Genomic DNA, 23,616 nt, shown 5'->3' with positions numbered 1-23,616 from the left:
AGTTCCCTGGAAGTGTCTGTGCAGTGTCTGGACCCTCTTATTGGAAATTTCAGACATTATTAAGCTTGCTCTCAAGCTTAACTGAGGTCTCACTTTTTACTTCAATGTTATAATTCTGAGATGGTTTGTAGTAAAATGAGGAATAAATAGATTAATAAAAATCAGAGATTTAAGTGATACCAAATAGGGATAAAAGAGACAGAAAGGAGTATAGACAAAACCAAAAGAACACATTTTCTAGTGCCTAAAATTTGATTCTAACAAGCTATGTAATTGCCCAACATCCTTTACAACAAGCTAACAAGCATCTCCCGTCTGTCCTGGCAAGTAGAATAGAGTGTTCCCAGAATCAGAGGATGTTGTTTGCAAGAGTCTGGAAGACTTCCAGCAAGTGCTGACTCTGTCCCCTGGCACTAGAATTTACCCTCCCAAAGCTCCTCTGAAATAGAGAAGTACCAGATTGGAAACTGAGGCAAAGAGAATCTAAGTGACTAGTCCAAAGTCAGGGATAGTGCAAGGGACTGAACCTGAGTCTGCCAAGTTCCAGCCTAGCACCATAAACACTGGATCCTCTTCCACACTTCATTTGGTGGGGTGCGTACATTGTAGCTTTCTGTTCGATCTCTGCAGTTAAGAAGCTCATAAAATTTTCTGGAAACTTAAAATACAACACTGCACTGGATAAGAGGATAAGAATAAAAGACTGAATAAACACCAAACAAATTTAATTTCAACTTACTATTTTGGTATGAAATAAATGGAATTTAAAAAATTCTCATCTATGTAAGAAGTAGCTAGATGCCATTTAATATGGTGGTGCAGCCACATGGAACCAAATTTATATTAGGATGTCCCCAGTTAAAGCAATAGTATTTCCTATTCTTTACCAAAAAGCTAAACTGATTTTCTGAAGTAACATTAGTAAAAGTTTTCATAATCTGCTAACGGCCTAATTCTTAAGAAAGATCTGCAGGATTAGGTACTCTCAGAGGGGTAGCTGTGTTAGTCTGTAGCTTCACAATACAAAGCAAGCAGTCCTGTAGCACTTTAAAGACTGACAGTTATGTTTATCAGGAATTGAGGTTTCACGGGTAAGACCCACTTCTTCAGGTTCTGGAGCAAAAATGAGCAAACAGGGAAAATATAAAGCAGGAAAAGGGTGAAGAAGGAGGGAGGGAGAAAAAGTGAGAGTGAGAGAGAGAACAAGAGAAAGAGAGAACCTTGGGGAAGAGTAAATTAAATGGGATGGCTGCCATTCTTGCAAATATCAAAGGTGGGGAAATTGTCCTTGTAATGCGTAAGATAATTGAGGAACCCTCAAGAACCCATAGATTACATTTTGTCTCTTTATCAGCCAGCATACCTACAAGGCCAGCGATCAGAGAAAGATCTTAGAACACAACAGCATCACCAAGCAGAATTTTTTAGTAGAGAAAAAACAATGTACCTGGGTCTTCTATAGCTAAATTCTTCGTTAACCACTGAACAATGTCTGAACCTAGGAGAAAAGAATATTTTTTATTAGTAAGCTTTTCCTTTCCACATTCTTCAGTCACAGCTCCCTGATACCATAAATGTCCAGGTAACATCTAAAAAGGAACTCACATTGAGTTTGTCCAAAATCAACTGGATCTTTTTATTTTTATAGTGTCATTAAAAGAGACTCATTATGCAATCTATATTTCTTCTAGATCAGGAATACTTATGCATAATTTCATGGTACAAGAAGCATATTACTTATCTGAATGTACTCTACTTTTTTGGATTTTTAGGGACAAACAAGCAAACATTCTATTTCTGTATTCACCTTTAAAAACAAACGCTATCAAACAAGACTTTAAAAAGGCTTAATGAAGCATATTCTAACTGTATATATACACACTTCTATCTATGGAATAGATGAAGTCTGTAGTCTTAGTTTTAGCAATTTCTAAAATCTCTGTATAGGGATGTTTCTGAAAACCTAACTCTTTGATTTTAATACATGCTTACAGCCACTCCACCCAAGAACTTCTCATATTATCTCTGACAATCTCTCCATTTTCTCTGCAGGGAAATCTCTTCTGGGCCTCCATCTTTAACCACCATTTCTATTCTAATACTCCCAGCTATCTCTCTCTCCCTCTCTCTCTCTCTTTCTCTCTCACACACACGCGTGCCAGAAGCTCGAATTCTGATTAAAGTAATATCCCAGGATAGCTTTAAAAATAAATTTTATTTCCTCCTAATCCTTCTTTAGCTATTTGCCCCATATTCAGTTGTTCTAAATCTGTTACTTCCTCCTATTTTGTATCGTCCAAGCCCACATTTTTCTCATTACCCCCCACCGTTAAAACTGTTGCAGAACAAGTCTTGATCATTTCTCTCTGTGCCAAGGGTAACTTTCACTTTCCAGGTTGGTATTAATAGTTCCCTCTTTCTTTTCCACCTTTCATTGCTTCCTTTTCCACATTAGTGTTCCTGTCCTTATTTTCCTCTGCTTCCATATTCTCCTACTCATATCCCCTTTTTTTATTCCCTACACTCCTTCAGATTCTCTCTTCTCCTGCTGCTTTTGGCTTTGCACCTTCATTCCTGTACTGTGCTATGCATTGCAAAGCCTACTATACACAGCATTACCTGGACTATTCTCAGTCTTGTCTGTCACCCTGTAAGCCATCTAGTAGGCAGTGACCCAATATAGACACATTTGGTTGTTTGGTTTAAATAAGGGAAGCGTTGCCTTTCTGGGCAGTAAAAACAGAAACCAACAGACAAAAATATGTTAAACAGCAAAAAACAATTTTAAGAAGAGAATCTTCTAATGATTTCCTGACCTTTCCATGAAAGGTGCTCATATTACTCTTTTAGCCAAAGTGTAATGGGACAATACATTATAAATGACTGTGTTCTTATTAAACCATCTTGTAAAGGAGCTACCCACTTCAAAGCAAGAGTAACACTGCTCTTTTTAAAGTCTTGGGTTAAGGGCAGGAGGCAGATGTGAAACTCCAGATTTACAGAAACATTAAAGACACCAGAGTAAGCGTATCTTGAGTGGGAAAAAAGCAATTAGGAAAAAAGAAGGAGTTAGTAGTGCAGGCTCCTTCTGGCATTGCATGCATAACCTGACTAGAGCTACATGAATAAATCTGCCTAAAAATGCCCCACAAACTCCCCATAAGTATCACTCCCAAGCATTTACTAATGTTATTGGTAGTAGACCTCAGAAGTCCTATGCCTTTATCATGATGTGAACAATTTCTTATGGTCAAAGTCCTCCCATGAACCCCGCACACTGACTATCAGCAGCATTCCCTGCAAGCTGAGAGCTTGGGCGACTATCCAGGACAGATTCAGGTACCAACCAGTTGATTAGCAGAGCACCCAGAGCCACCCACAGTAGGAAGCATGTGTTTCTATTAGTGGTACACATCCAAACAGGCCTTGGTGCACATAACAGAAATTATTCTGCCCATGGATAGAAAAAAAATAGAAGGAACCCTACCCACCTCCCAGTACATATTCCACACTTTCCTTTCAGCAACTACTATAGCAGTTGATTTCTCTGAAAATCAGTACCAGGACAGTATTAAACAGACAAGAGGAAATTAAATTCTCTTTGACGTGAGAGGCACAGTCCAATGGTCACATATTCACACTGTATGTCTATGCTGTTCATTTCCTCTCCCTGCATAAGAGAATTGACAATTAATATCAAACCTCCCTATATTCTTATTGATTCGTTCTCCAACATCCTCTGATTACTTTGCATTTTATACCTGTGCTGACATCCCTTTTGCTATTGTCTGCACATTTGACCACTGCTGACTTACATCAAAAATCCAAAACCAGCTAGGGAACAACAGCTTTTCATGCTGAGACGTACACTGCTTTTGGATAAGCAGAAAAAGTAATTGGAAATTATAAAAACTCATCTGCAGTTTAAAATTATACTTGTTTTACTACTAATTAATATAGATCAATTGTACATAGTTCTACCTTTGTGCTATCAAGCCTTGAAGGGCCAGTAAAACCAAATAGATTTTAAACTAACAATAGGACATACAATTATTAAAGTCAATGCATTGCTTAGTCCTTCATTGAAATAATAGCTGGCATTATGACTTTGTTTTATGAGCTTCAAGGAGATCTTCAAGGGTTCTGAAGGGATCTTATTTCCAATTTTGCTTTGTTTTTCCTTTTCTGCACAAAGAACATGCAGGTCAATGGCTTGGAGTTAAGTGTGAATAGCTCCATGTTTTGTATCAATGACTAAAAGGATGCTCATATAAAGGGATATTTTATTTTTTAAAACAAGGAATTGAGAGGAGATAAATCACCGTATGGTATGTCTGAATGCAGCTCTGTTTGGGATTCAAGAATCCAGATTTTCCTTTACTCCATTTAGTTTCAAACTAGACTTATTTTACTAATCTCAGTGTTGCACTGAAATTACACTGGGAAAGAATGAAAAGTCAGGACTCAAGATGCTACTCAAAAGGAACAGAAGTTTGATGTTAGCAAACTTCCCAGAGTAAATGAATTACATTCCAAACTACCCTTTATCATTTATAAGGACAAAAACCATTAGGAAGCTGTTTGGTACCAGTAATCTGCCAGCATAGCATAAAGGAAGAGAGAGGGAAATAGGCATCATCCATCACTTAACAGGCTGAATCTCATTTGTAGCCAAGAAGTGATTAGATTATTTTCTGGAAACATTGAATCTTTCAACTTTTCATGGTTCCATCTTGCTGTTAGCTACCTTGTGAAATCTCTCACCGAATTATTTTGCCCAGACTGTCTTAACAAGTTGTACTTACTACCAGCTCTTATCTTCTTTCTTTTTTGTTTTGAAGAAAACTATGATAAAGGATCTTTTATACTAGGCACTTCTGCCTCCTAAGTAAATGGTGCTGTTTAAAGAGCGGCACTGAAGACCTGTGCTTTTTTAGTATTTCATCTTCAATATATGGATCCCAGTAACTCCATCACTGTGATTTATTATCACATGGCTGTAGTAGTGGTAGCATCCTTCAGTCTACGTAGACTATGGATCACACCCTTCGTAGTTCCGTTTGGCATCCTCATTTGCAGCGTCGGTTGTGACTGTGAAGACCCACACGAGAGTGACAGTCCTTGCTGAATTTGTTGCATACGTAATGGGTGTCTGGCAGGTCCTTGCTGTGCCTTCTGTGGGCTCGCTTCTCCTTTGCTAGCTATCTGATCCTCAACTCACCCTTCTGAAGGCCCTTGTATAGTTCCTGCCTCCATCTGCTGCGATCGTCTGCCAGCTCCTCCCAGCTGTCTGGCTTGATGTCTACTTCCCTGAGGTCTCTCTTGCAAACATCTTTGTAGTGCAGCTGGGGGCGTCTGGGAGGTCTTTTGCCAGAGGCTAGCTCGCCACACAGAATGTCTTTTGGGATCCTTCCATCATTCATCCTGTGGACGTGGCCAAGCCAGTGGAGCTGCCACTGCCTGAGGAGGGTGTGCATAGTTGGGATTCCAGCTTGCTCAAGGACGGTAGTGTTGGACACTCTGTCCTGCTATGATATTCCAAGGGAGCGCCTGAGGCAGCGCAAGTGGAAGACGTTCAGCCTCTTTTCCTGGTGGGCGTACAGGGTCCAAGTCTTGCTACCGTAAAGAAGGGTGCTGAGGATGCAGGCTCTGTAGACTTGCATTTTGGTGTGAGTGTACAGCTTGTTGTTATTCCACACTCTCTTGCTGAGTCTGGACAGAGTTGTGGCTGCTTTACTGATCCTCCTATTTAGCTCAGTCTCCAAGGACAGGGTGTCAGTGATGGTGGACCCAAGGTAAACGAACTCGTGGACTACCTCTAACATATAGTTGTCAGTGCTGATTGATGGAGAATCAGCAACATCCTGAGCAAGTACATTTGTCTTCTTTAGGCTGATGGAGAGACCAAAGTCCTTGCATGCTTTGGAGAACCGATCTAGCAGCTTCTGAAGCTGGTCTTCTGTGTGTGACACGACAGCAGCGTCATCTGCGAACAGCATATCTCTGATGAGGACTTCCCGCACCTCAGATTTAGCTTTCAGCCTTGCAAGATTAAACAGTTTCCCTTCAGATCTTGTGTGCAAAAAGATGCCCTCTGTTGAAGATCCAAAGGTGTGTTTAAGGAGGAGTGGAAAGAAGATCCTGAGCACTGTCTGAGCAAGGACGCATCCTTGTTTGACGCCGCTCCTGATGCTGAAAACATCTGATAATGTGCCATTGTATTGGACGGTTCCTCTCATGTCTTCGTGGAAAGACTGGATCATCTTGAGTAACCATGGCGGACAACCTATCTTGTGGAGCAGTTTGAACAGTCCATCCCTGCTGACCAAGTCGAAGGCCTTGGTTAGGTCGATGAAGGCAATACAGAGTGGCTTCCTCTGCTCCCTGCATTTCTCTTGCAGCTGCCTCAGAGAGAAGACCATGTCGACGGTAGATCTCTGCGCGGAATCTGCACTGTGATTCAGAATACACCCTCTCAGCAATCTTCTGGAGTCTGTCGAGGATGACACGAGCAAACAGTTTACCAGTGATGCTCAGGAGGGAGATTCCATGGTAACTGTTGCAGTTGCTTCTGTCTCACATGGCTGATGGAGTACATAACAAGGGAAGTTCATCATGAAAGTCTGCAGAAGAGATACTCATCAGGAGTCTATTGCTTCTTTGTAGGCTCTATTTAAACGCAGTCAAAAATAATAGTTGTTGATGGAAACCAGAAGCATTAATGCCTCCTCTCTTAAAATCCAAAATATTTGGTTGGAGGGAAGTTAAAGCTTAGGATGATTATTTTATCTGAACTAACTTATGAAACTTAATTAAAATACAGTTGCATGGTGTTTTCTATTGCACATGAATCTATAGCACAGATTTCAAAGTACTTTCCAGACATTAAACAAACTCCTAAAGCCCCCGTGACCTGGATGTGATGAGGAAACCCATTCTACATATTGATAAGGTGAGAGAGAGAGGTTAAGAGTGTTGTCCAAGGCCACACATGGAGTGGGCAGCAGAACTGGCATGGGAACCTGTAAGCCCGGACTTCTACTCTTCTGTTTTATTCACTAAACAAGATATGCTCCCATACAACACATTGGCCGTGTCTACACGTGCATGCTACTTCGAAGTAGCGGCGCCAACTTCGAAATAGCGCCCGTCACGGCTACACGTGTTGGGCGCTATTTCGAAGTTGAAATCGACGTTAGGTGGAGAGACGTCGAAGTCGCTAACCCCATGAGGGGATGGGAATAGCGCCCTACTTCGAAGTTGAACGTCGAAGTAGGGCACGTGTAGACGATCCGCGTCCCGCAACTTCGAAATAGCGGGGTCCGCCATGGAGGCCATCAGCTGAGGGGTTGAGAGACACTCTGTCTCCAGCCCCCTGCGGGGCTCTATGGTCATCGTGTGCAGCAGCCCTTAGCCCAGGGCTTCTGGCTGCTGCTGCCACAGCTGGGGATCCATGCTGCATGCACAGGGTCTGCAACCAGTTGTCGGCTCTGTGGATCTTGTGTTGTTTAGTGCAACTGTGTCTGGGAGGGGCCCTTTAAGGGAGCGGCTTGCTGTTGAGTCTGCCCTGTGACCCTGTCTGCAGCTGTTCCTGGCACCCTTATTTTGATGTGTGCTACTTTGGCATGTAGACGTTCCCTCACAGTGCCTATTTCGATGTGGTGCTGCCCAACGTCGAAGTTGAACGTCGACGTTGCCAGCCCTGGAGGACGCGTAGACATTATCGCTACATCGAAATAAGCTATTTCGATGTAGCGTGCATGTGTAGACGCAGCCATTATGGTGTACAAAGCCATCGTGACTTCATGGCACTATTTACACACATGGTTAGTATACGCTGATTTGGGGTATATGGATATGATGGACTTAAACAGAGTTATTCTACTTATAATTTCTCCTTTTATATAAATAAGAATGGTACTAAAACACCAAATGCATTTTCTTAGAGCTTTTATTGTGGATAATTGTTATCATTAAGCTGCTTCTATTTTACCACATTCATTCACTAAGCTTAACATGTATTTTCCAAGGCCTCGTGGGTAATAATTATATATACTATGCAATCACGTTTAATGTGCATATGTGCAGTACTAAATGATTACATAGGAATACAGTGTTCTCAGAATGCATCATTTCCAAATTATACAGGTCCCACAATCATCCTGTTTGCAGAGAAAACATCTTTATTACTTAGTGAAACTTTGCATTTTTATTGCTATTATACTTTAGTGGCCAACTTCTGGCTCTCATTTATATTAGGATAAAAACAGAGAAGCCATGATTTATCAGTAGGAGGAGAAACTAGTGAGAAATATATATCAGACAGATACTCCTACACTTTAAAAATTTGTTAAGGCAGACACATAGACACGCATATAGGTTATGTCTACACTTACCCCTTCTTTGAAGGGGGCATAGCAATCAGGGTGATGGGAGATTACCAATGAAGTGCTGTGATGCATATGCAGCACTTCATTAGGCAGATTCTCCCCCCACAGCAACTTTGAAGCATCAAACTTCCAAGTGCCAGCATGCCATGGAGAGTAAAGGCACTACAAAGTAGCACAGGCACTTCCAAGTGCCCATGGCTACATGGCATGCCGGCACTTGAGAGTTTGACACTTCAGAGTTGCTGGGGGGGAGAATATGCCTAATGAAGTGCTGCATATGCATCGCAGCACTTCATTAGTAGTCTCTTACCACCCTGATAACTATGCCTCTTTTGAAGAAGGGGGCAAGTGTAGACATAGCCATAGAGAGAGCATTTTAAAGAATCTCTTTGACTTAATTTATACCTGTGGAACACAATTGAAGTCACAAGGGCTTCATGAAAACAAATTAGGGAAAAATTTGATCAAAATTCTTTGGCAGCTATGAAGACAAAATTCTTTAGACAAACATTTTTAAATCCCTTTAACTTCTGTGAGGCAATTCTAAGCCCAGAGATGTCTCACTATCAATTAGCTAGTAAAATAAACAGAACCAGGTAAGAAATGGCATAATACTATAACTACTTCCTCCCATGGAAAAAAATCAAGAGTGAGGGACAAAGATGTTCTACAATATGACTGTTGCATTGTGGAGGTCCAAACTTCTGATCCCTTTAAACTTCTCTTAAATTAGGCACTGGAAGAGCCTTCTTATTCCCATTAACTAAGCATTTCTCTTTTCTCTCTTCAAATCTTTCTTTCTAGCCTTCTTCTTTCATGAATCTATGCTCAGGGATATCCTTACCCCCACATCTGCTCACAACTAAGCTGCTTACACCACATTTGCATATGAGCTCTATGGATCAGTGCATCCATGTTTCTACTGGTTCCACACAGTCCTGTGTATCTTAATGGTGCTATTTAAATAGTTAAAAGAGACCACAGTGATGAGTTGGAGCTGCATTGTTCAGTTCTGGATCTGGGGGAAGAAAGCCCTTAAAGTTCAAAAATGGTCAGATCTGAGACTGATTCTGAACAATGCCAAACGCCCACCAGTGCCATTCTATTCAAATTCTTATGCCGCAGCCATCCCCAGGGTATCTGAGTGCCTGAGCAAAACAGCACTGTTTAAATCTTTTGCTCCATTTACATGCCCCATTGATTTGAATTACATACTCTCAGCATGTCAAGTTCAGGCCACAATAAGAAAAAATATACAAACATATTTGCTAGTAATAGTGGTATTGATTTGTATGTGTTTCCCCAATCCTCTAGTGATTCAATTAAAACTACAAACAACTGGTGTACTGCAGAATTGGAAGTTATCAATTCTTCATTCAGTGTCACATACATTGTGGGCAATTTTATTATTGAAAGAGCAATAAAAGAAGTGTTGTCTTAAACAGCTTTCTATGTAATTTGTATGCATTTTTTTAAATATCTAATCAGCAAAATGATCTTAATTCAGTCACTTGCCGCTGATTTCTGTGCCCTTTTTGAACTGCTTTGTTACTTATGTAAATGTGTCCCTAAAATAGCAAGAATATCACTATCAGTTCTTGTTCATTTAGGAAGTTGCAAAGAAAACAAGGTGATAAAACAGCTGGATGCTTTGCAAGGAAAATAAAGACTCTCTTCTTTTGCATAGCAGTAAATTGCAATTTGGTGATAAGTAAATGTGTTCAGATGGTCCCACTCCAACATGCATATACACAGAACACACACTCTAAGGCCATTTCTACAAATGCCACATACTCTGAAAGTGGCATGCTAATAAATGGCCCAAAATATGCTAATGAAGCATGGATATAAATTCCTGGTGCCTCATTAGCATAAGGTCATATGATTTGGAGTCCGTAAGAAGCTCTTCCGGACTCCAAAACAGTGTGTAGAAGCGCAGCCCCTGGAGGATCTTCCAGAAGGAAGTCCTCCTTCTGGAGGCCCCTTCCAGAATATCCCCCAAGGGCCACGCTTCTACATGCTGTTTTGGAGTCTGGAAGAGCTTCTTATGGACTCCATATCACGTGACTTTATGCTAATGAGGCACCGGGAATATACAGCCATGCATCATTAGCATATTTCAGGCCCCATTTATGAGCATGCCACTTGGCATATGTAGAAACAGCCTAAGTGTCAGGATAAAAGTTCAACGGTTCAATTTTTCCAAACAAGAATTCCTTATATGTTTATTTGGCCAAACACAACTCGCCAGGTTTATTCTTTTTTCCTGCCCTTCTGTCCTCCCTCCAACATCCATTATCAGCTGGAAGTCTACCTCAAAGAAAAGCCAGTAGGATTGGGTATATGGACAAAAAGATGACATTAGGGAGAATATTCCTTTAATTAGAACTAGGTCTAGGACTTGGCAGAGCTGATTAATTCTTTCCTCTGTCATACATTTGATGGTCAGATCATTTAAGATACATCTACGCTAAAGAGACAATCATTCAGCACCAAGTCTCAGAGGCCAGATCAGCTGACTTGGGCTTCTGGGCCTAAAAACATCAGTGAAGATGTTTTCACTCATTCTGGTGTCTGATGCCCTGTCTATAGTATTGTGTAAGTTGACCTAAATTATGCAATTCCAGCTATGTGAATAACATAGCTAGAGTAAATATAGCTGAGGTAGACAACCCCTAGCTAAGGTAGGCATTCAAAAAGAGATGCCTGAGGTACATTCTTTGCATCAAATGGCGACTTGGTCATAAACAAGGAGCTTTGGAACAGAGCATGACAAGAACCACTTGATGAGGAAATAAAGAGAAGAAAGTGGGGATGGCTAAGCCACACTCTCAGAAAACCCTCATCCAGCATAGTCCATCAAATTCTCCAATGGAACCTGCAAGGAAAAAAAAAGACGAAGACCTCAGACAATGGGGAGAAGATTGACTGCTAATGAAAGACACCAGCTGGGGTATTCCTGGGGTCAGTTAGAAGTTTTGTCATGAGATAGAGTGAAATGGAGGACACTTGTGGATGACCTGTGCTCCACCCTGGAGTACAAAGGTTTAAGTCAAGTAAGTCAGACAACCCAAGCTAAAAATCCTGAGAAAATCTAGTATGTAAAACAGAAAAATATTTACAAAGAGCATGTTTAAGGACACATTAGCCGCGTCTGGCTAACGAGCTGGCTACTTCGAAGTAGCCGTGCCAACTTCAAAATAGCGCCCACCACGTCTACACGTGGTGAGCGCTATTTCGAAGTTGAAATTGACGTAAGGCGGTGAGACGTCGAAGTTGCTATCCCCAACAGGAGATGGGAATAGCGCCCTACTTTGACGTTGAACGTCGAAGTAGGGCACGTGTAGATGATCCGCATCCCGCAACATCGAAATAGCGGGGTCCGCCATGGAGGCCATCAGCTGAGGGGTTGAGAGACGCTCTCTCCAGCTCCTGCGGGGCTCTATGGTCATCGTGTGCAGCAGCCCTTAGCCCAGGGCTTCTGGCTGCTGCTGCTGCAGCTGGGGATCCATGCTGCATGCACAGGGTCTGCAACCAGTTGTCGGCTCTGTGGCTCTTGTGCTGTTTAGTGCAAGTGTGTCTGGGAGGGGCCCTTTAAGGGAGCGGCTTGCTGTTGCCCCGGAAGTGCTAGTCCGCCCTGTGACCCTGTCTGCAGCTGTTCCTGGCACCCTTATTTCGATGTGGGCCACTTTCGTGTGTAGACGCTCCCCTGCAGCGCCTCGTTCGATGTGCTGCCCAACGTCAACGTTGAACGTCGACGGCACCAGCCCTGGAGGATGTGTAAACGCTATTCATCAAAATAGCTTATTTCGATTTCGCTACATCGAAATAAGCTATTTCGATGTAGCATCCCCGTGTAGATGTAGCTATTAATTGTTTATCTTTCATAATACATTGGAGAGAGAGAACTAAAGCATCCCAAGATATGGGCTATGTCTAGATGAGAGGGATTTGTTGACAGACGTTTTTGTTGGAAGATATCTTCTGACATAACTTCTGTCGACAGATTGTGGCCAAACTCCCAAGTGGATTTCAAGAATGATCTTCTCAATTGACAGAGAGTGGATGAACTGCCCAGTCACTCTACTCGTAAAGCAGAGAACTGGAAGCATAGCACACAGGGCTGCATGGTGTCCCAGAAGCCCTGTCTGTTGACAGAGGGGCCACCCAGAATATCCATATTGATCTCTGTGAACTAAGGCATTATTCCTCGTGGGGAATGGGGGACAGGTGTCAACAGAAGTACTGCATTCTGTTGACTGTTGACAGAACATCTTGGGAATCTGCACGCCCTTTTGCAAGGAAAACCTTCTAGCGTGGACATAGCCATGGAAACTCAAATCCTCTTTGCAGTTTGTTATAATGTATAAACTGTACCAAAAATATACACTAATATTTTGCTGGAAAGTAAATATAATCAGAAGAAAGAATTGTAATTCTTTCTTAAGAACAGAAGGTTAAGATTGTGTTGAGATACACACAGAGATTGTCAGTGTAACACTTGATTAGTTTAAAGCTACAAAAGAAAAAGGGAAAATGCTGGCAATTTCACAAATATATGTCCATTTCTGAAGATGATTTAATGCCCCTTTACAATGAAGAATGTAAGAAAACCCCTGAAATAAAACTGTAAGAATTATTTTTCCTTGAAAGAAACTATAATTCTAGTTTCATTCTCCAACTCTTCCTACCACACTTTCTGATGGCAGATATACCAAGCTGGACTCTAAAGCTGGCTCTACACGACAGAGTTTTGTCAACAGAAGAGGGCTCTGTTGACACAACTAAGGAGCGGCCACGCTACAAATGCATTCTGTTGAGAATCTGATGACAGAACACAGCAGTTTTCGCGGCAGAGTTATGTCTTGATTGTGTGAGGCATAGCGCCTGTGTAGACAGATGCTTTCAACAACAAAAAAAAAGTAGACTCTCTTCTGTTGACAGAGGAGTCCTCCATGGTGTCAGCCACCTGGTGCCAAGAGACAGCCTGTCCACCACAAGCAAAGCTCTATGCTCTGCTCTTCCAACCAGACTTAAAGGTACAAGAGCAGTGCAAACCCCATACCAGGAAGTGAACAAGCAGCCCAGCCAGCATGTGTGCCTGCAGCCTGTTGACAGTCACACTCTGCAGCCACTCCATGCCAATGGCAGCTTCCTGACCCACCAGGGAGCAAGGAGAGGAACCCCAGAACACACCCCTGGACAGGAGATGTGCCCTGTCCTGAATGTACCCTGAAGTCCGAGACCTGTTCAGCCTCTGGGCTGAGGAGACAGTCCTGCTGGACCCAGCTGCTAAGAGGCAGAACACCCTGGGTTACAGCTGGGTTGCAACAGCCCTGGCAGGCCAAGGACACCCTGCCTGGCTGAGGACACCCTGCCCAAACCATGGAACAATTCCAGGCAAAAATCAGAGAGCTGTGGCAGGGGTACACCCAGGCTCAGGATGACGTCCACCATTCAGGGGCATGATGGCCAAGCTGCCCTTATTAGTGGAGGCTACATGAGATCCTCTGGGTGAAGGACACTCCCTCCCACCCCATGAATCCCCTGGACACAACCAAGGAGGCCCCCACATGGAGCTGGAGTCCCACCCAGAGGAGCAGAAGGCCATTGACAAGGGCGAGGGTGACACTGCATCCCTGGTGAGCAACGGGAGCCTGGTCATCAGCCTGGAGTCAGGCTCTTCATTCAGCCAGTGCACCTCCAGGGCCATGCTGGATCTTTTCAAGGTCTCTGCCAGTGAGTAGCCCATGGGCCACACACTCTGTGGCCCATGGGGGTGGGCAAGGTTGGGGCTTACTGCAATCCCCACCAGGCTGGCTCAAGCAGGATCTCACTCTAAGAAACCCAGCACCTGCACATGTGCTCAAGGCACCCTGGTCCAACCACACAGCGGCTGGACATGGGCATGGACACCAGCCCACTGCCAGCCCCATGGGAGGGTGACAGGTCTCCAGGGTCCCAGCTGGGGCTGCATTCCCCGGAAATGGCTGAGGGTGAGACAACCACATGGGCAAGGGCCCAACCCAGACACACCACCAGGGATCACAGCACTCCACTTGCAGGAATGACTGCAGGATATCCTGCGGCTTTTTTATTGTATAAAATATTACCAACAGTTATTTTTCACATCCTGTACTCCGTGCTGCCATGTTTTACTGCTGCCTTCTGCAAAATTAGTTTGTTCCACCTGCTGAAGGTTGTGTATCATTAAATATGTGATGAAAAAAATAATATTGATACAAATAAGAAAATCCTACTTCAAGAATTTCTGAAAAAAATCATAGAATCATAGGACTGAAAAGGACCTCAGGAGGTCATCGATGCCAGCCCCCTGCTTCAAGCAGGATCAAAACCAACTTAGTTGTCCCAGCCAGGACTTTGTCAAGCTGGGACTTATAAACATCTAGGGATGGAGATTCAACTAGGCAATACATTCCAGTGCTTCACCACCCTCCTGGTGAAGCAATTTTTTTCCTAATATCCAACTTACCCCTCTCCTTCTGTAACTTCAGGTCATTGCTGCTTGTTCTGCTGTCTGTTGCCCCTGCAACCAGTATCTCTTCATTGCCTTCAGAGCTCCCCTTCAGGAAGCTGAAGGCTGCTATTCAATCACCCTCAGTCTTCTCTTGTGCAAACTAAATTAGCCCAAATCCTGCAGTCTCTCCTCAAAGATACATATTTGATAGAAAGGGAAAGGACCTCAGGAGATCAAATAGAGTCCCCCACCCTCTCAGCAAGACCAAGCACCCACTCCTTTTCTTATTTAGTCTGTTGGCACCAGATCACTAAATGGCCCCATCAGGTACAGAACTCCTAACTCTGAGTTAAACAGGCCAATGCTCAAACCACTGACTTAGCCCTGCCTCAGGTGCTATAACCCTTTAAACATTTTCATTGCCCTCCACTGAACCTGTTCTAGAACCTCTACATCCTTTCTACACTGGGGGGCCCAAAACTGGACACAATATTCCAGATGTGGCCTCATCAGTGCCAAACAGAGGGGACAACAACTTCTCGAGATCTGCTCAAAATACTCTTCCTAATGCATCTCAGTATACCATTAGCCTTCTTGCTATAAGGGCATACTGTGTACTCATATCCACCCTTTCATTCACCATAATCCCTAGGTCCCTTTCTGCTGCACTGCTGTTTAGCCAGTCGGTCCCCAGTCTCTAACACTGTTTGGGATTCTTCTCTCCCAAGTGCGGGCCTCTACACTTCTCCTTGTTCAACCACATCAAATTTCTTTTTGTCCAATCCTACAGTCTGTTCAGGTAACTCTGGATCCGATCCCTACCCTCCAATATATCTACCTCTCCCCTAGTTTAGTGTCATCCACAAACATGATGAGGGTGCAATCCAGTCCCTCATCCAGGTCATTAATAAATATGTTGAAAAGTACTGGCCGTAGAACTGAGCCTTGGGTCACGCCACCTGAAACCTACTGCCATCCAGATATCGATCCATTGACAACTATCCATTGGGCTAGACCGTCAAGCCTGCTTTCAGTCCATTTTATAGTCCTTGTATCCAACCCATACTTCCTAACTTATGGGCAAGAATGTTGTGGGAGACCGTATCAACAGCTTTGCTGAAGTCAAGGTATATCACATCCACTAACTTCTCCATGTCCACAGACCCTGTTACCTCATCATAGAAGCTAATCAGATTGGTCAGGCATGACTTGCCCTTGGTGAATCCATGTCAACTACTTTTGATCACTCTCTCCTCTTCCAAGAGCTTCAAAATGGATTCCTTGAGGATCCTCTCCATTATTTTCCTAGGGACTCAGGTAAGGCTGACTATTCTATAGTTCCCTGGATTGTCCATTTTTGACCCTTTTTTAAAGATGGGCACTAAATTTGCCTTTTTCCAACCATCCAGGATTTCTTCTGATCTCCAAGTGTCTTCAAAGACAATGGCCAAAGGCTTGGCAATGACTTATGCCAATTTCCTCAATACTTTTGGGTGCATTAAATCCAGATCCATGGATTTGTGTACATCTAGTTTTCTAGGTAGCTCTTAATTCCTTCCTTTCCCACAGAGGGCTGCCCTCCGCCTTCCCATATTGGCTGCGTCTACACGTGCACGCTACTTCGAAGTAGCGGCAGTAACTTCGAAATAGCGCCCATCACGTCTACACGTGTTGGGCGCTATTTCGAAGTTGAAATCGATGTTAGGCGGTGAGACGTCGAAGTCGCTAACCCCATGAGCGGATGGGAATAGCGCCCTACTTCGACGTTCAACATCGAAGTAGGGACGTGTAGACGATCCGCGTCCCGCAACATCGAAATAGCGGGGTCCTCCATGGCGGCCATCAGCTGGGGGGTTGAGAGATACTCTCTCTCCAGCCCTTGCGGGGCTCTGTGGTCACCGTGGGCAGCAGCCCTTAGCCCAGGGCTTCTGGCTGCTTCTGCGGCAGCTGGGGGTCCGTGCTGCATATACAGGGTCTGCAACTAGTTGTTGGCTCTGTGTATCTTGCACTGTTTAATGAAAGTGTGTCTGGGAGGGGCCCTTTAAGGGAGCGACTTGCTGTTGAGTCCGCCCCGTGACCCTGTCTGCAGCAGTGCCTGGCTCCCTTATTTCGATGTGTGCTACTTTGCCGTGTAGACGTTCCCTCGCTGTGCCTATTTCGATGTTGGGCTGAGCAACGTCGAAGTTGAACATCGACGTTGCCAGCCCTGGAGGACGTGTAGACGTTATTCATCGAAATAGCCTATTTCGATGTCGCAACATCGAAATAAGCTATTTCGAAGTTGGGTGCACATGTAGACGTAGCCATTGTATTGTATAACACAGTAGTGTGGGAGTTGTCCACGCCTGTGAAGAGTGAGACATAAAAAGCATTGAGTACTTCAGCTTTTCTTACATCATTTGTCACTAGGTTACGTCTTTCATCCAGTAATGGCCCCACACCTTCCCTGATAACCCTCTTATTGTTAATATGCCTGTAAAAATACTTCTTGTTACCCTTCATATCCCTTGCCAGCTGGAGTTCCAATTGTCCTTTTGCTTTCCTGATTATGGCCCAGCATTCTCCAGCCATATATTTATGCTCCTCCTTTGTCAACTGTCCAAACTGATTGCCTACCATATTTGCATTTCCTACTATGTAGTGGGATGGTTTGTTCCGGTGTCTACAATAAAAACTTCTTTAAAATACTGCCATTTCTCCTGAACTCTTTTCCCCTTCAGCTTTGTTTCTCAAGGGATCCTGCCCATCAGTTCTCTCAGGGAGCTGAAGTCTGTTCTTTTGAAAGCAAGGGTCTGCATTTTACTGCTCACCTTGCTTCGTTTTATCAGGATCCTGAAATCTCTCAGCTCATGGTCGCTGCAGCCAATGTTGCCACCCACTTCTATTTCTCTTTCTTGTTCTTCCCTGTTTGTGAGCAGCAGGTCAAGTTGTGCATGGTCCCTGGTTGGTTCCATCAGCATTTGTACCAAGGAGTTACCCCAATGTTCTCCAAAAACTTCCTGGATTGTCTGTCTCCCATGAGAACTAGGGCCTGTGATTTGGAAGCTTCTCTTAGATGTCTGAAGAAATCCTCATCTACTCCATCTCCTTGATCTGGCGGTCTATAGAAGATGCCAATTTCAACATCAATTTTGTTGCTTCCGCCTCTAAGCTTAACCCAAGGACAATGAACTGGCTTTTCTCCCTCCTTGTAGGGAGCTCTGAGCAATCATACCGCTCCCTCACACAGAGCACAACTCTTCCTCCTTCTCTCACATCTGTCCTTCCTAAAAATTTTATACCTTTCCATGACTGTGCTCCAGTTATGTGAATCATCCCATCATGTCTCTGTTATTCCAATCACTTCATACTTCTTTGACTCTGTCAGGGCCTCTAATTCTTCCTGCTTGTGTCCCAGGACTCTTGAATTTGTGTACAATCACCTTTGGCCCACTTTGTCTTCTTCACCCAGAAATCCTACTTCATTGTTCGTGCCTCCTTCTCTACTTACCTCAGGGCTTGTGTCACTGTCCCGCAATGAACCTAGTTTAAAGCCTTCCTCACTAGGTTTGCAAGCCTGCCTGCAAAATGCTTTTTTCTCTCTTTATTAGGTAGATCCCGTCTCTTCCTAGCAATCCTTGTTCATGAAACAGAATCCCATGGCCAAAGAAACCAAATCCTTCTCTGCAACACCACCTACACAACCATGCATCCACCTCAACAATCATTATACCTACCTGGACCCCTTTTTTCCACAGGGAGGATGGACAAGAACACCAGTTGTGCTCCATATTCCTTAGAATCATAGAATCAGAATTCTAGGGCTAGAAGGGACCTCAGAAGGTCATCTAGTCCAGCCCCCTGCCTAAAGCAGGATCAACTGTATCTACATCATCCCAGCCATGACTATATCAAGCCGGGACTTAAAAACCTCTAGGATGGAGATTTCACCACCTTTTTGGTAACACATTCCAGTCCTTTCCCCACCCTCCTGGTGAAACAGATTTTCCTAATATCCAACCTACACAACTCTCTCAGGAACTTCAGACCATTGCTCCTTGTTCTGTCATCTGTCACCATTGAGAACAGTCTCTATAGGTCCTCTTTAGAGCCCCTTTCAGGAAGTTGAGCTGTTATCAGATCACCCCTCACTCTTCTCAGCCTCTCAGCCTCTCCTCACAGGTCATGTGGTCCAGTTCCCTAATCATTTTTGTTGCCTTATGCTGAACCCACTCCGATGCATCTACATCCTTTCTGTAATGGGGGGCCCACAACTGGACACACTGCTCCAGATGCGGCCTGAGCAGTGCCAAGAATAGGGGATTAATAACTTCTCTAGACCTGCTGGAAATGCTTCTCTTAATACATTCCAATATGCCATTAGCTTTCTTGGCTACAAGGGCACAATGTTGACTCATATCTAACCTCTCATCTATTGTAATCCCCACATCCTTTTGTACTGCCCTGCTATTTAGTGAGTAGGTCTCCAGCCTGTAACAGTGCTTGGGATTCTTCCATTCCAAGTTCAGGACTCTGCACTTGTCCTAGTTGAACCTCTTCATATTTCTTTTGGCCCAATTCTCCAATTTGTCTAGGTCACTCTTGACCCTATCCTGACCCTCCAATCTACCTGACCCTCTACCTTAGCATCATCTGCAAATTTGCTGCGGATGGAATGCATCCCCTCGTCCAGGTCATTAATAAAGATGTTGAACAGTACTGGCCCTAGAACTGATCCTTGGGGCACTCCACTTGAAGCTGACTGCCAAACAAACACTGAGCCATTGACCGCTACCCATTGGCCATCTGTCTATCCATCTTACAGTCCATGTATCCAATCCAAACTTTCTTAACTCATGGGCAAGAATATTGTGGGAGATTGCATCAAAAGCTTTGCTAAATTCAAGATAGATCACATGCATTGACTTCCCCATGTCCACAGAGCTAGTTACCTCATCATAGAAGCTAATCAGATTGGCCAGGCACGACTTACTCTTGGCAATCCATGTAGACTACATGTTGTCCACTTTCCTCTCTTCCAAGTGCTCCAAAATAGATTCCTTCGGATTCCCTCCATGATTTTCCCTGGGACTGAGGTGAGGCCCTTTTTTAAAGATGGGCACTGCTTTTGCCTTTTTCCAGTCAGCCAGGACCTCTCCCAATCTCCACGAGTTTTCAAAGATAACAGCCAGAGGCTCTGCAATGACATCTGCCAATTCCTGAAGCACTCTTAGATACATTAAATTCAGACCCATGGGTTTGTGTGTGTCTAGCTTTTCTAAATAGCTCTTAACCCGTTCTTTCCCCACTGAGGGCTGCTCACCTCCTTCTCACACTGCATTGCCTAGTGCTGCAGTTGGGGAGCTGACCTTGTCCGTGAAGACTGAGGCAAAAAAAGCATTGAGTACTTCAGCCTTTCCCCTATTATCTGTCACCAGGTTACCTCCCTCATCCAGTAATGGCCCCACACCCTCCCTATTGCCATTTACCTCTAACTTTGTTTGAAACTGGAAATATTAGGTAACCCACCATGGAGTTTTTAATAACAGAAAACAAGTCTGAATTGACCACCGACTGGTGCCTAATATTCAGCTGGACTCATAAAGGAAATCTCAGTTTAAAACAGACATTTTCTTTCATTTTGCTTTGTCCATTTACTAGCCTTCCTCCAAGCACAGGAGCCTGCTTTAAATCAGAGACTGAATTGGAGAGCTTTAATGCAGCTCTCTCCTTCCTCTCCTTAATAGTTTTAGGGAAAAGGAACCTCTACAGCTGCTGCATACATTACAGCTGACCTGGAAGAGAAGCTGGGAGGGTAGCAGGAATTTCTCTTTCATGCACCACCACGGGAGCGTCGAGGGGAGGAGTAGAGAATTGGTGGTGGTACTTCAGTGAGAAACAGACATCAGAAAACTCTTAACTCACAAGCCTAACAGCCAGCACTTTAATAGACTGGGCCATTCTGTTAATGACCTGAAAGTCTGTGTTTGACTGAAAAGGAACTTTAACGACCGTCTGCAGGAAGTGTGGAACTCTATTTTATATTCAAATTCAACACATTAACATGTGGTTTGAACCAGGACAGCAATTACCTGGCCCATTATAAAGACTCTTTTACATACTTTGCTTTATTTGACTCAACTTCCCTATCTCCTACCGCCCCTCTGCTCTTCTGATTTGCCCACCTTGATTACACTTTTTCTGATTTATCACCCTTGATAACAATTTTTGGTTTTCTGTGCCTTAAATATTGAGTCTTTTCTGGTTTGGCTATGGTCTGAAGAAGTGGGTCTGTCTACTGGACTGCCTTTTTGTTTAGATAGAATATAGACTAACATGGCTATCTCTCTGTTTCTATGCTACTCACCTGTCAGTGTCTCTGCAGGCAGACTAGTTTTTTAACTCCACTTACTAGATACTGAATTGAAAATTGCTTAGGACTGAAACCACAAGGCTATAAGCTAGGACAAGTGTTACAAAGGGGCTGTGTGGGGACGAACATGGCATACTTTGGATGCTTTTGCATCAGTTTAAACATCAATTAACAAAGGAGATGCACAAATATTTCCCTCTCTTCTTTCTCAATACAGCCATCATACATCAGTCCAAATTCCTCTGTGGCATAAGCCACTTAATATAGCACCATTGACTTTTCTGGCATTATGACAGTGTTGAATATGTGCTAATTTGCATGTGTTGCTGATTGATTTAACATATTTAACCTATTAACCTTTCTGCTTTAATAGATTGATCTTTATGCAGGAACATCACTAATTAAATCAGTTTGATTAATGGAATTTGCATCTGAAAAAGTTCATGTGTAATTATGTCTCTGATTCTAAATTATGTATTTTTCATTGATTGATTTTTGCAGCAGAAATATGAACTTGGCACCATTTTAAACTACACAATTAGAGAACGCTGTACTGTATCCACTTGGACCTAAGGGAAGCTCAGACCCAGGTGCAGGTCTGAACTTCACAGTTCTGTCTCCACTCTGAATAGTAACATATTTACTTGCACTTGCAAACCAGTAGCTTAAAGGATTTAGCATATATGACGGTTCAGAAGTAAATACAAATATTTCTATACCAAGTAATTCTAAGAAAACCTAAGGTACACCAGGCAAAGAGCTGAAGAGTAACAAAACAGAAGAGGAATTTGCTGAGGTTGATACCTGGAAATAAATCAACATCTATCCTCAATTCGCCCCCTTTATGCTAGGTTGCAACATATTGAAGCCAGAACCTGCACAAACGATGCATACCACTCCTGGATAGTGAAACCCAAAGCAGAAAAAGTGTGCCCATTGACAGTGGAAGTTATCAATACCTTCAGAGAATTGAATTTGCCAATACCTGATTTTCTAAGAGCTAATATATGGTGTTGAAATGTCTCCAGCCTTCCATGCCTACATAAAATAATTCAGAACATAGAGACAACGAAGATCAGTAGCATGAATTTTCTCAGTACTTCATAGTTAGGTTTCAAAGTGGATGCATAGCACAGCTTGATCATCACTAGACGACAACCCATCATGTCACTGGACAGAGGTCGTAAATAAAAGTGCATTTTATTAGGGCATTCTTCAGCCTTCGGGAGGGAAAAGTGGCACTGCTAATCCACTGACATGAACACCCTGACCTAAAATGGCTGCAATTCTTTTTCAACGTAAGTAGAGAGTGGTGATCTGCAGCTGCCTCTTTTTCCAAAAACAAACAAACAAACAAAAACCCCTTCATCTGCAGAGCCTCTCAAAATCTCTTCCTGCTCCTCTTCGTTATCTGAATAAGACCTCTATGACATGTTGCAAGCTGTGTGGCCAACAACAAGCTACTGACATCCAACAGTATGTAATTTTCTATGGAAGCAATCACTATGACTACATCTACACTACAAGATCAATTTGCATTTGTTAAAATCAATTTTATAATGCCTTTTTTAAAATTTGATTTTGAGTATCCTCACTTCCCACAGGCTCACAACAAATTCAACATATTGCTTCCACACTGAAATCACCAAACATTGATTGGTGCAGCAGTGCATTTTGGGAACCTATCCCACACTTCCCTCAGCTCTGCATTCTGAGATGGGATCCAGGTGCAGCAGCGTTGTTAGTTTCTTGGGTCGCTGTACTTTGGGGGACCCGGTAAACTGATAGCGCAGCAGCCCTGGTCAGTTTCTTGGCTCGCTAGCACAGTAAACCCTCCATTTAATGGACTAATGCAGGGTAGGGGTGTCCCTTCTTCCCAACAGTACATTAAATGTGAAGGTTTACTCCCTCTCCCTGCAGGCTCCTCCAACCCCAGTCCTACCCCAACTTCCCCCCAAAAACCATCCTCCCAAAAACAACCCCCCCATCCAAAAAACCCTCTCTAAAAAAAAACCAAACCCCTGCCACTCATCATCTCTGTTGCAAGAGCTGCTGAAGCCCGCTGGCTGGGGACACCTGGTGCAGGTGGCCAAGTTCGCCAGCAGGGTGGGTGCCTGCCATGGGGTGCCTGCCCCTATGTGGCCAAAGCCACCTGGCCACAGGGTGCCTGGTTCCGCTATGGAAGGAGCTGCCTTGCTGCCGGGAGCCTGACCCTGCATGGCTGGAGTTGCTTGGCCATGGGGGGGGCCTGGCCCCATGCAGATGGAGCTGCCATGCTGCAGGCGACTGAAGGGGCCACAGCACACATGGCAGCTCTGGATGATAGGTGGCTGCAGCAGAGGCTCCTCCAGCTGCAGCAGGTTAAGTCCCTTAATTTTTGGAAGGGAGTAGGGTGT

General features: G+C 43.7%; 1 protein-coding gene across 1 annotated transcript in view; it reads right to left on the bottom strand.

The window, feature by feature from the left end:
• RGS7 (regulator of G protein signaling 7) overlaps positions 1 to 23,616 on the bottom strand; it is a 522,791-nt gene that overhangs the window by 154,688 nt on the left and 344,487 nt on the right. Inside the window, exon 4 of the mRNA XM_074988640.1 lies at positions 1,448 to 1,498. Within this exon, the coding sequence (XP_074844741.1) occupies positions 1,448 to 1,498 (51 nt within the window). The remainder of the gene's footprint in view (positions 1 to 1,447; positions 1,499 to 23,616) is intronic.

The sequence above is a fragment of the Carettochelys insculpta genome, chromosome 3 (genome assembly GCF_033958435.1).
Source record: "Carettochelys insculpta isolate YL-2023 chromosome 3, ASM3395843v1, whole genome shotgun sequence".
NCBI classification, from domain to species: domain Eukaryota; kingdom Metazoa; phylum Chordata; order Testudines; family Carettochelyidae; genus Carettochelys; species Carettochelys insculpta.
Note: the sequence above shows the minus strand (reverse complement) of the source record. Positions and strands in the feature narration are given on the sequence as shown.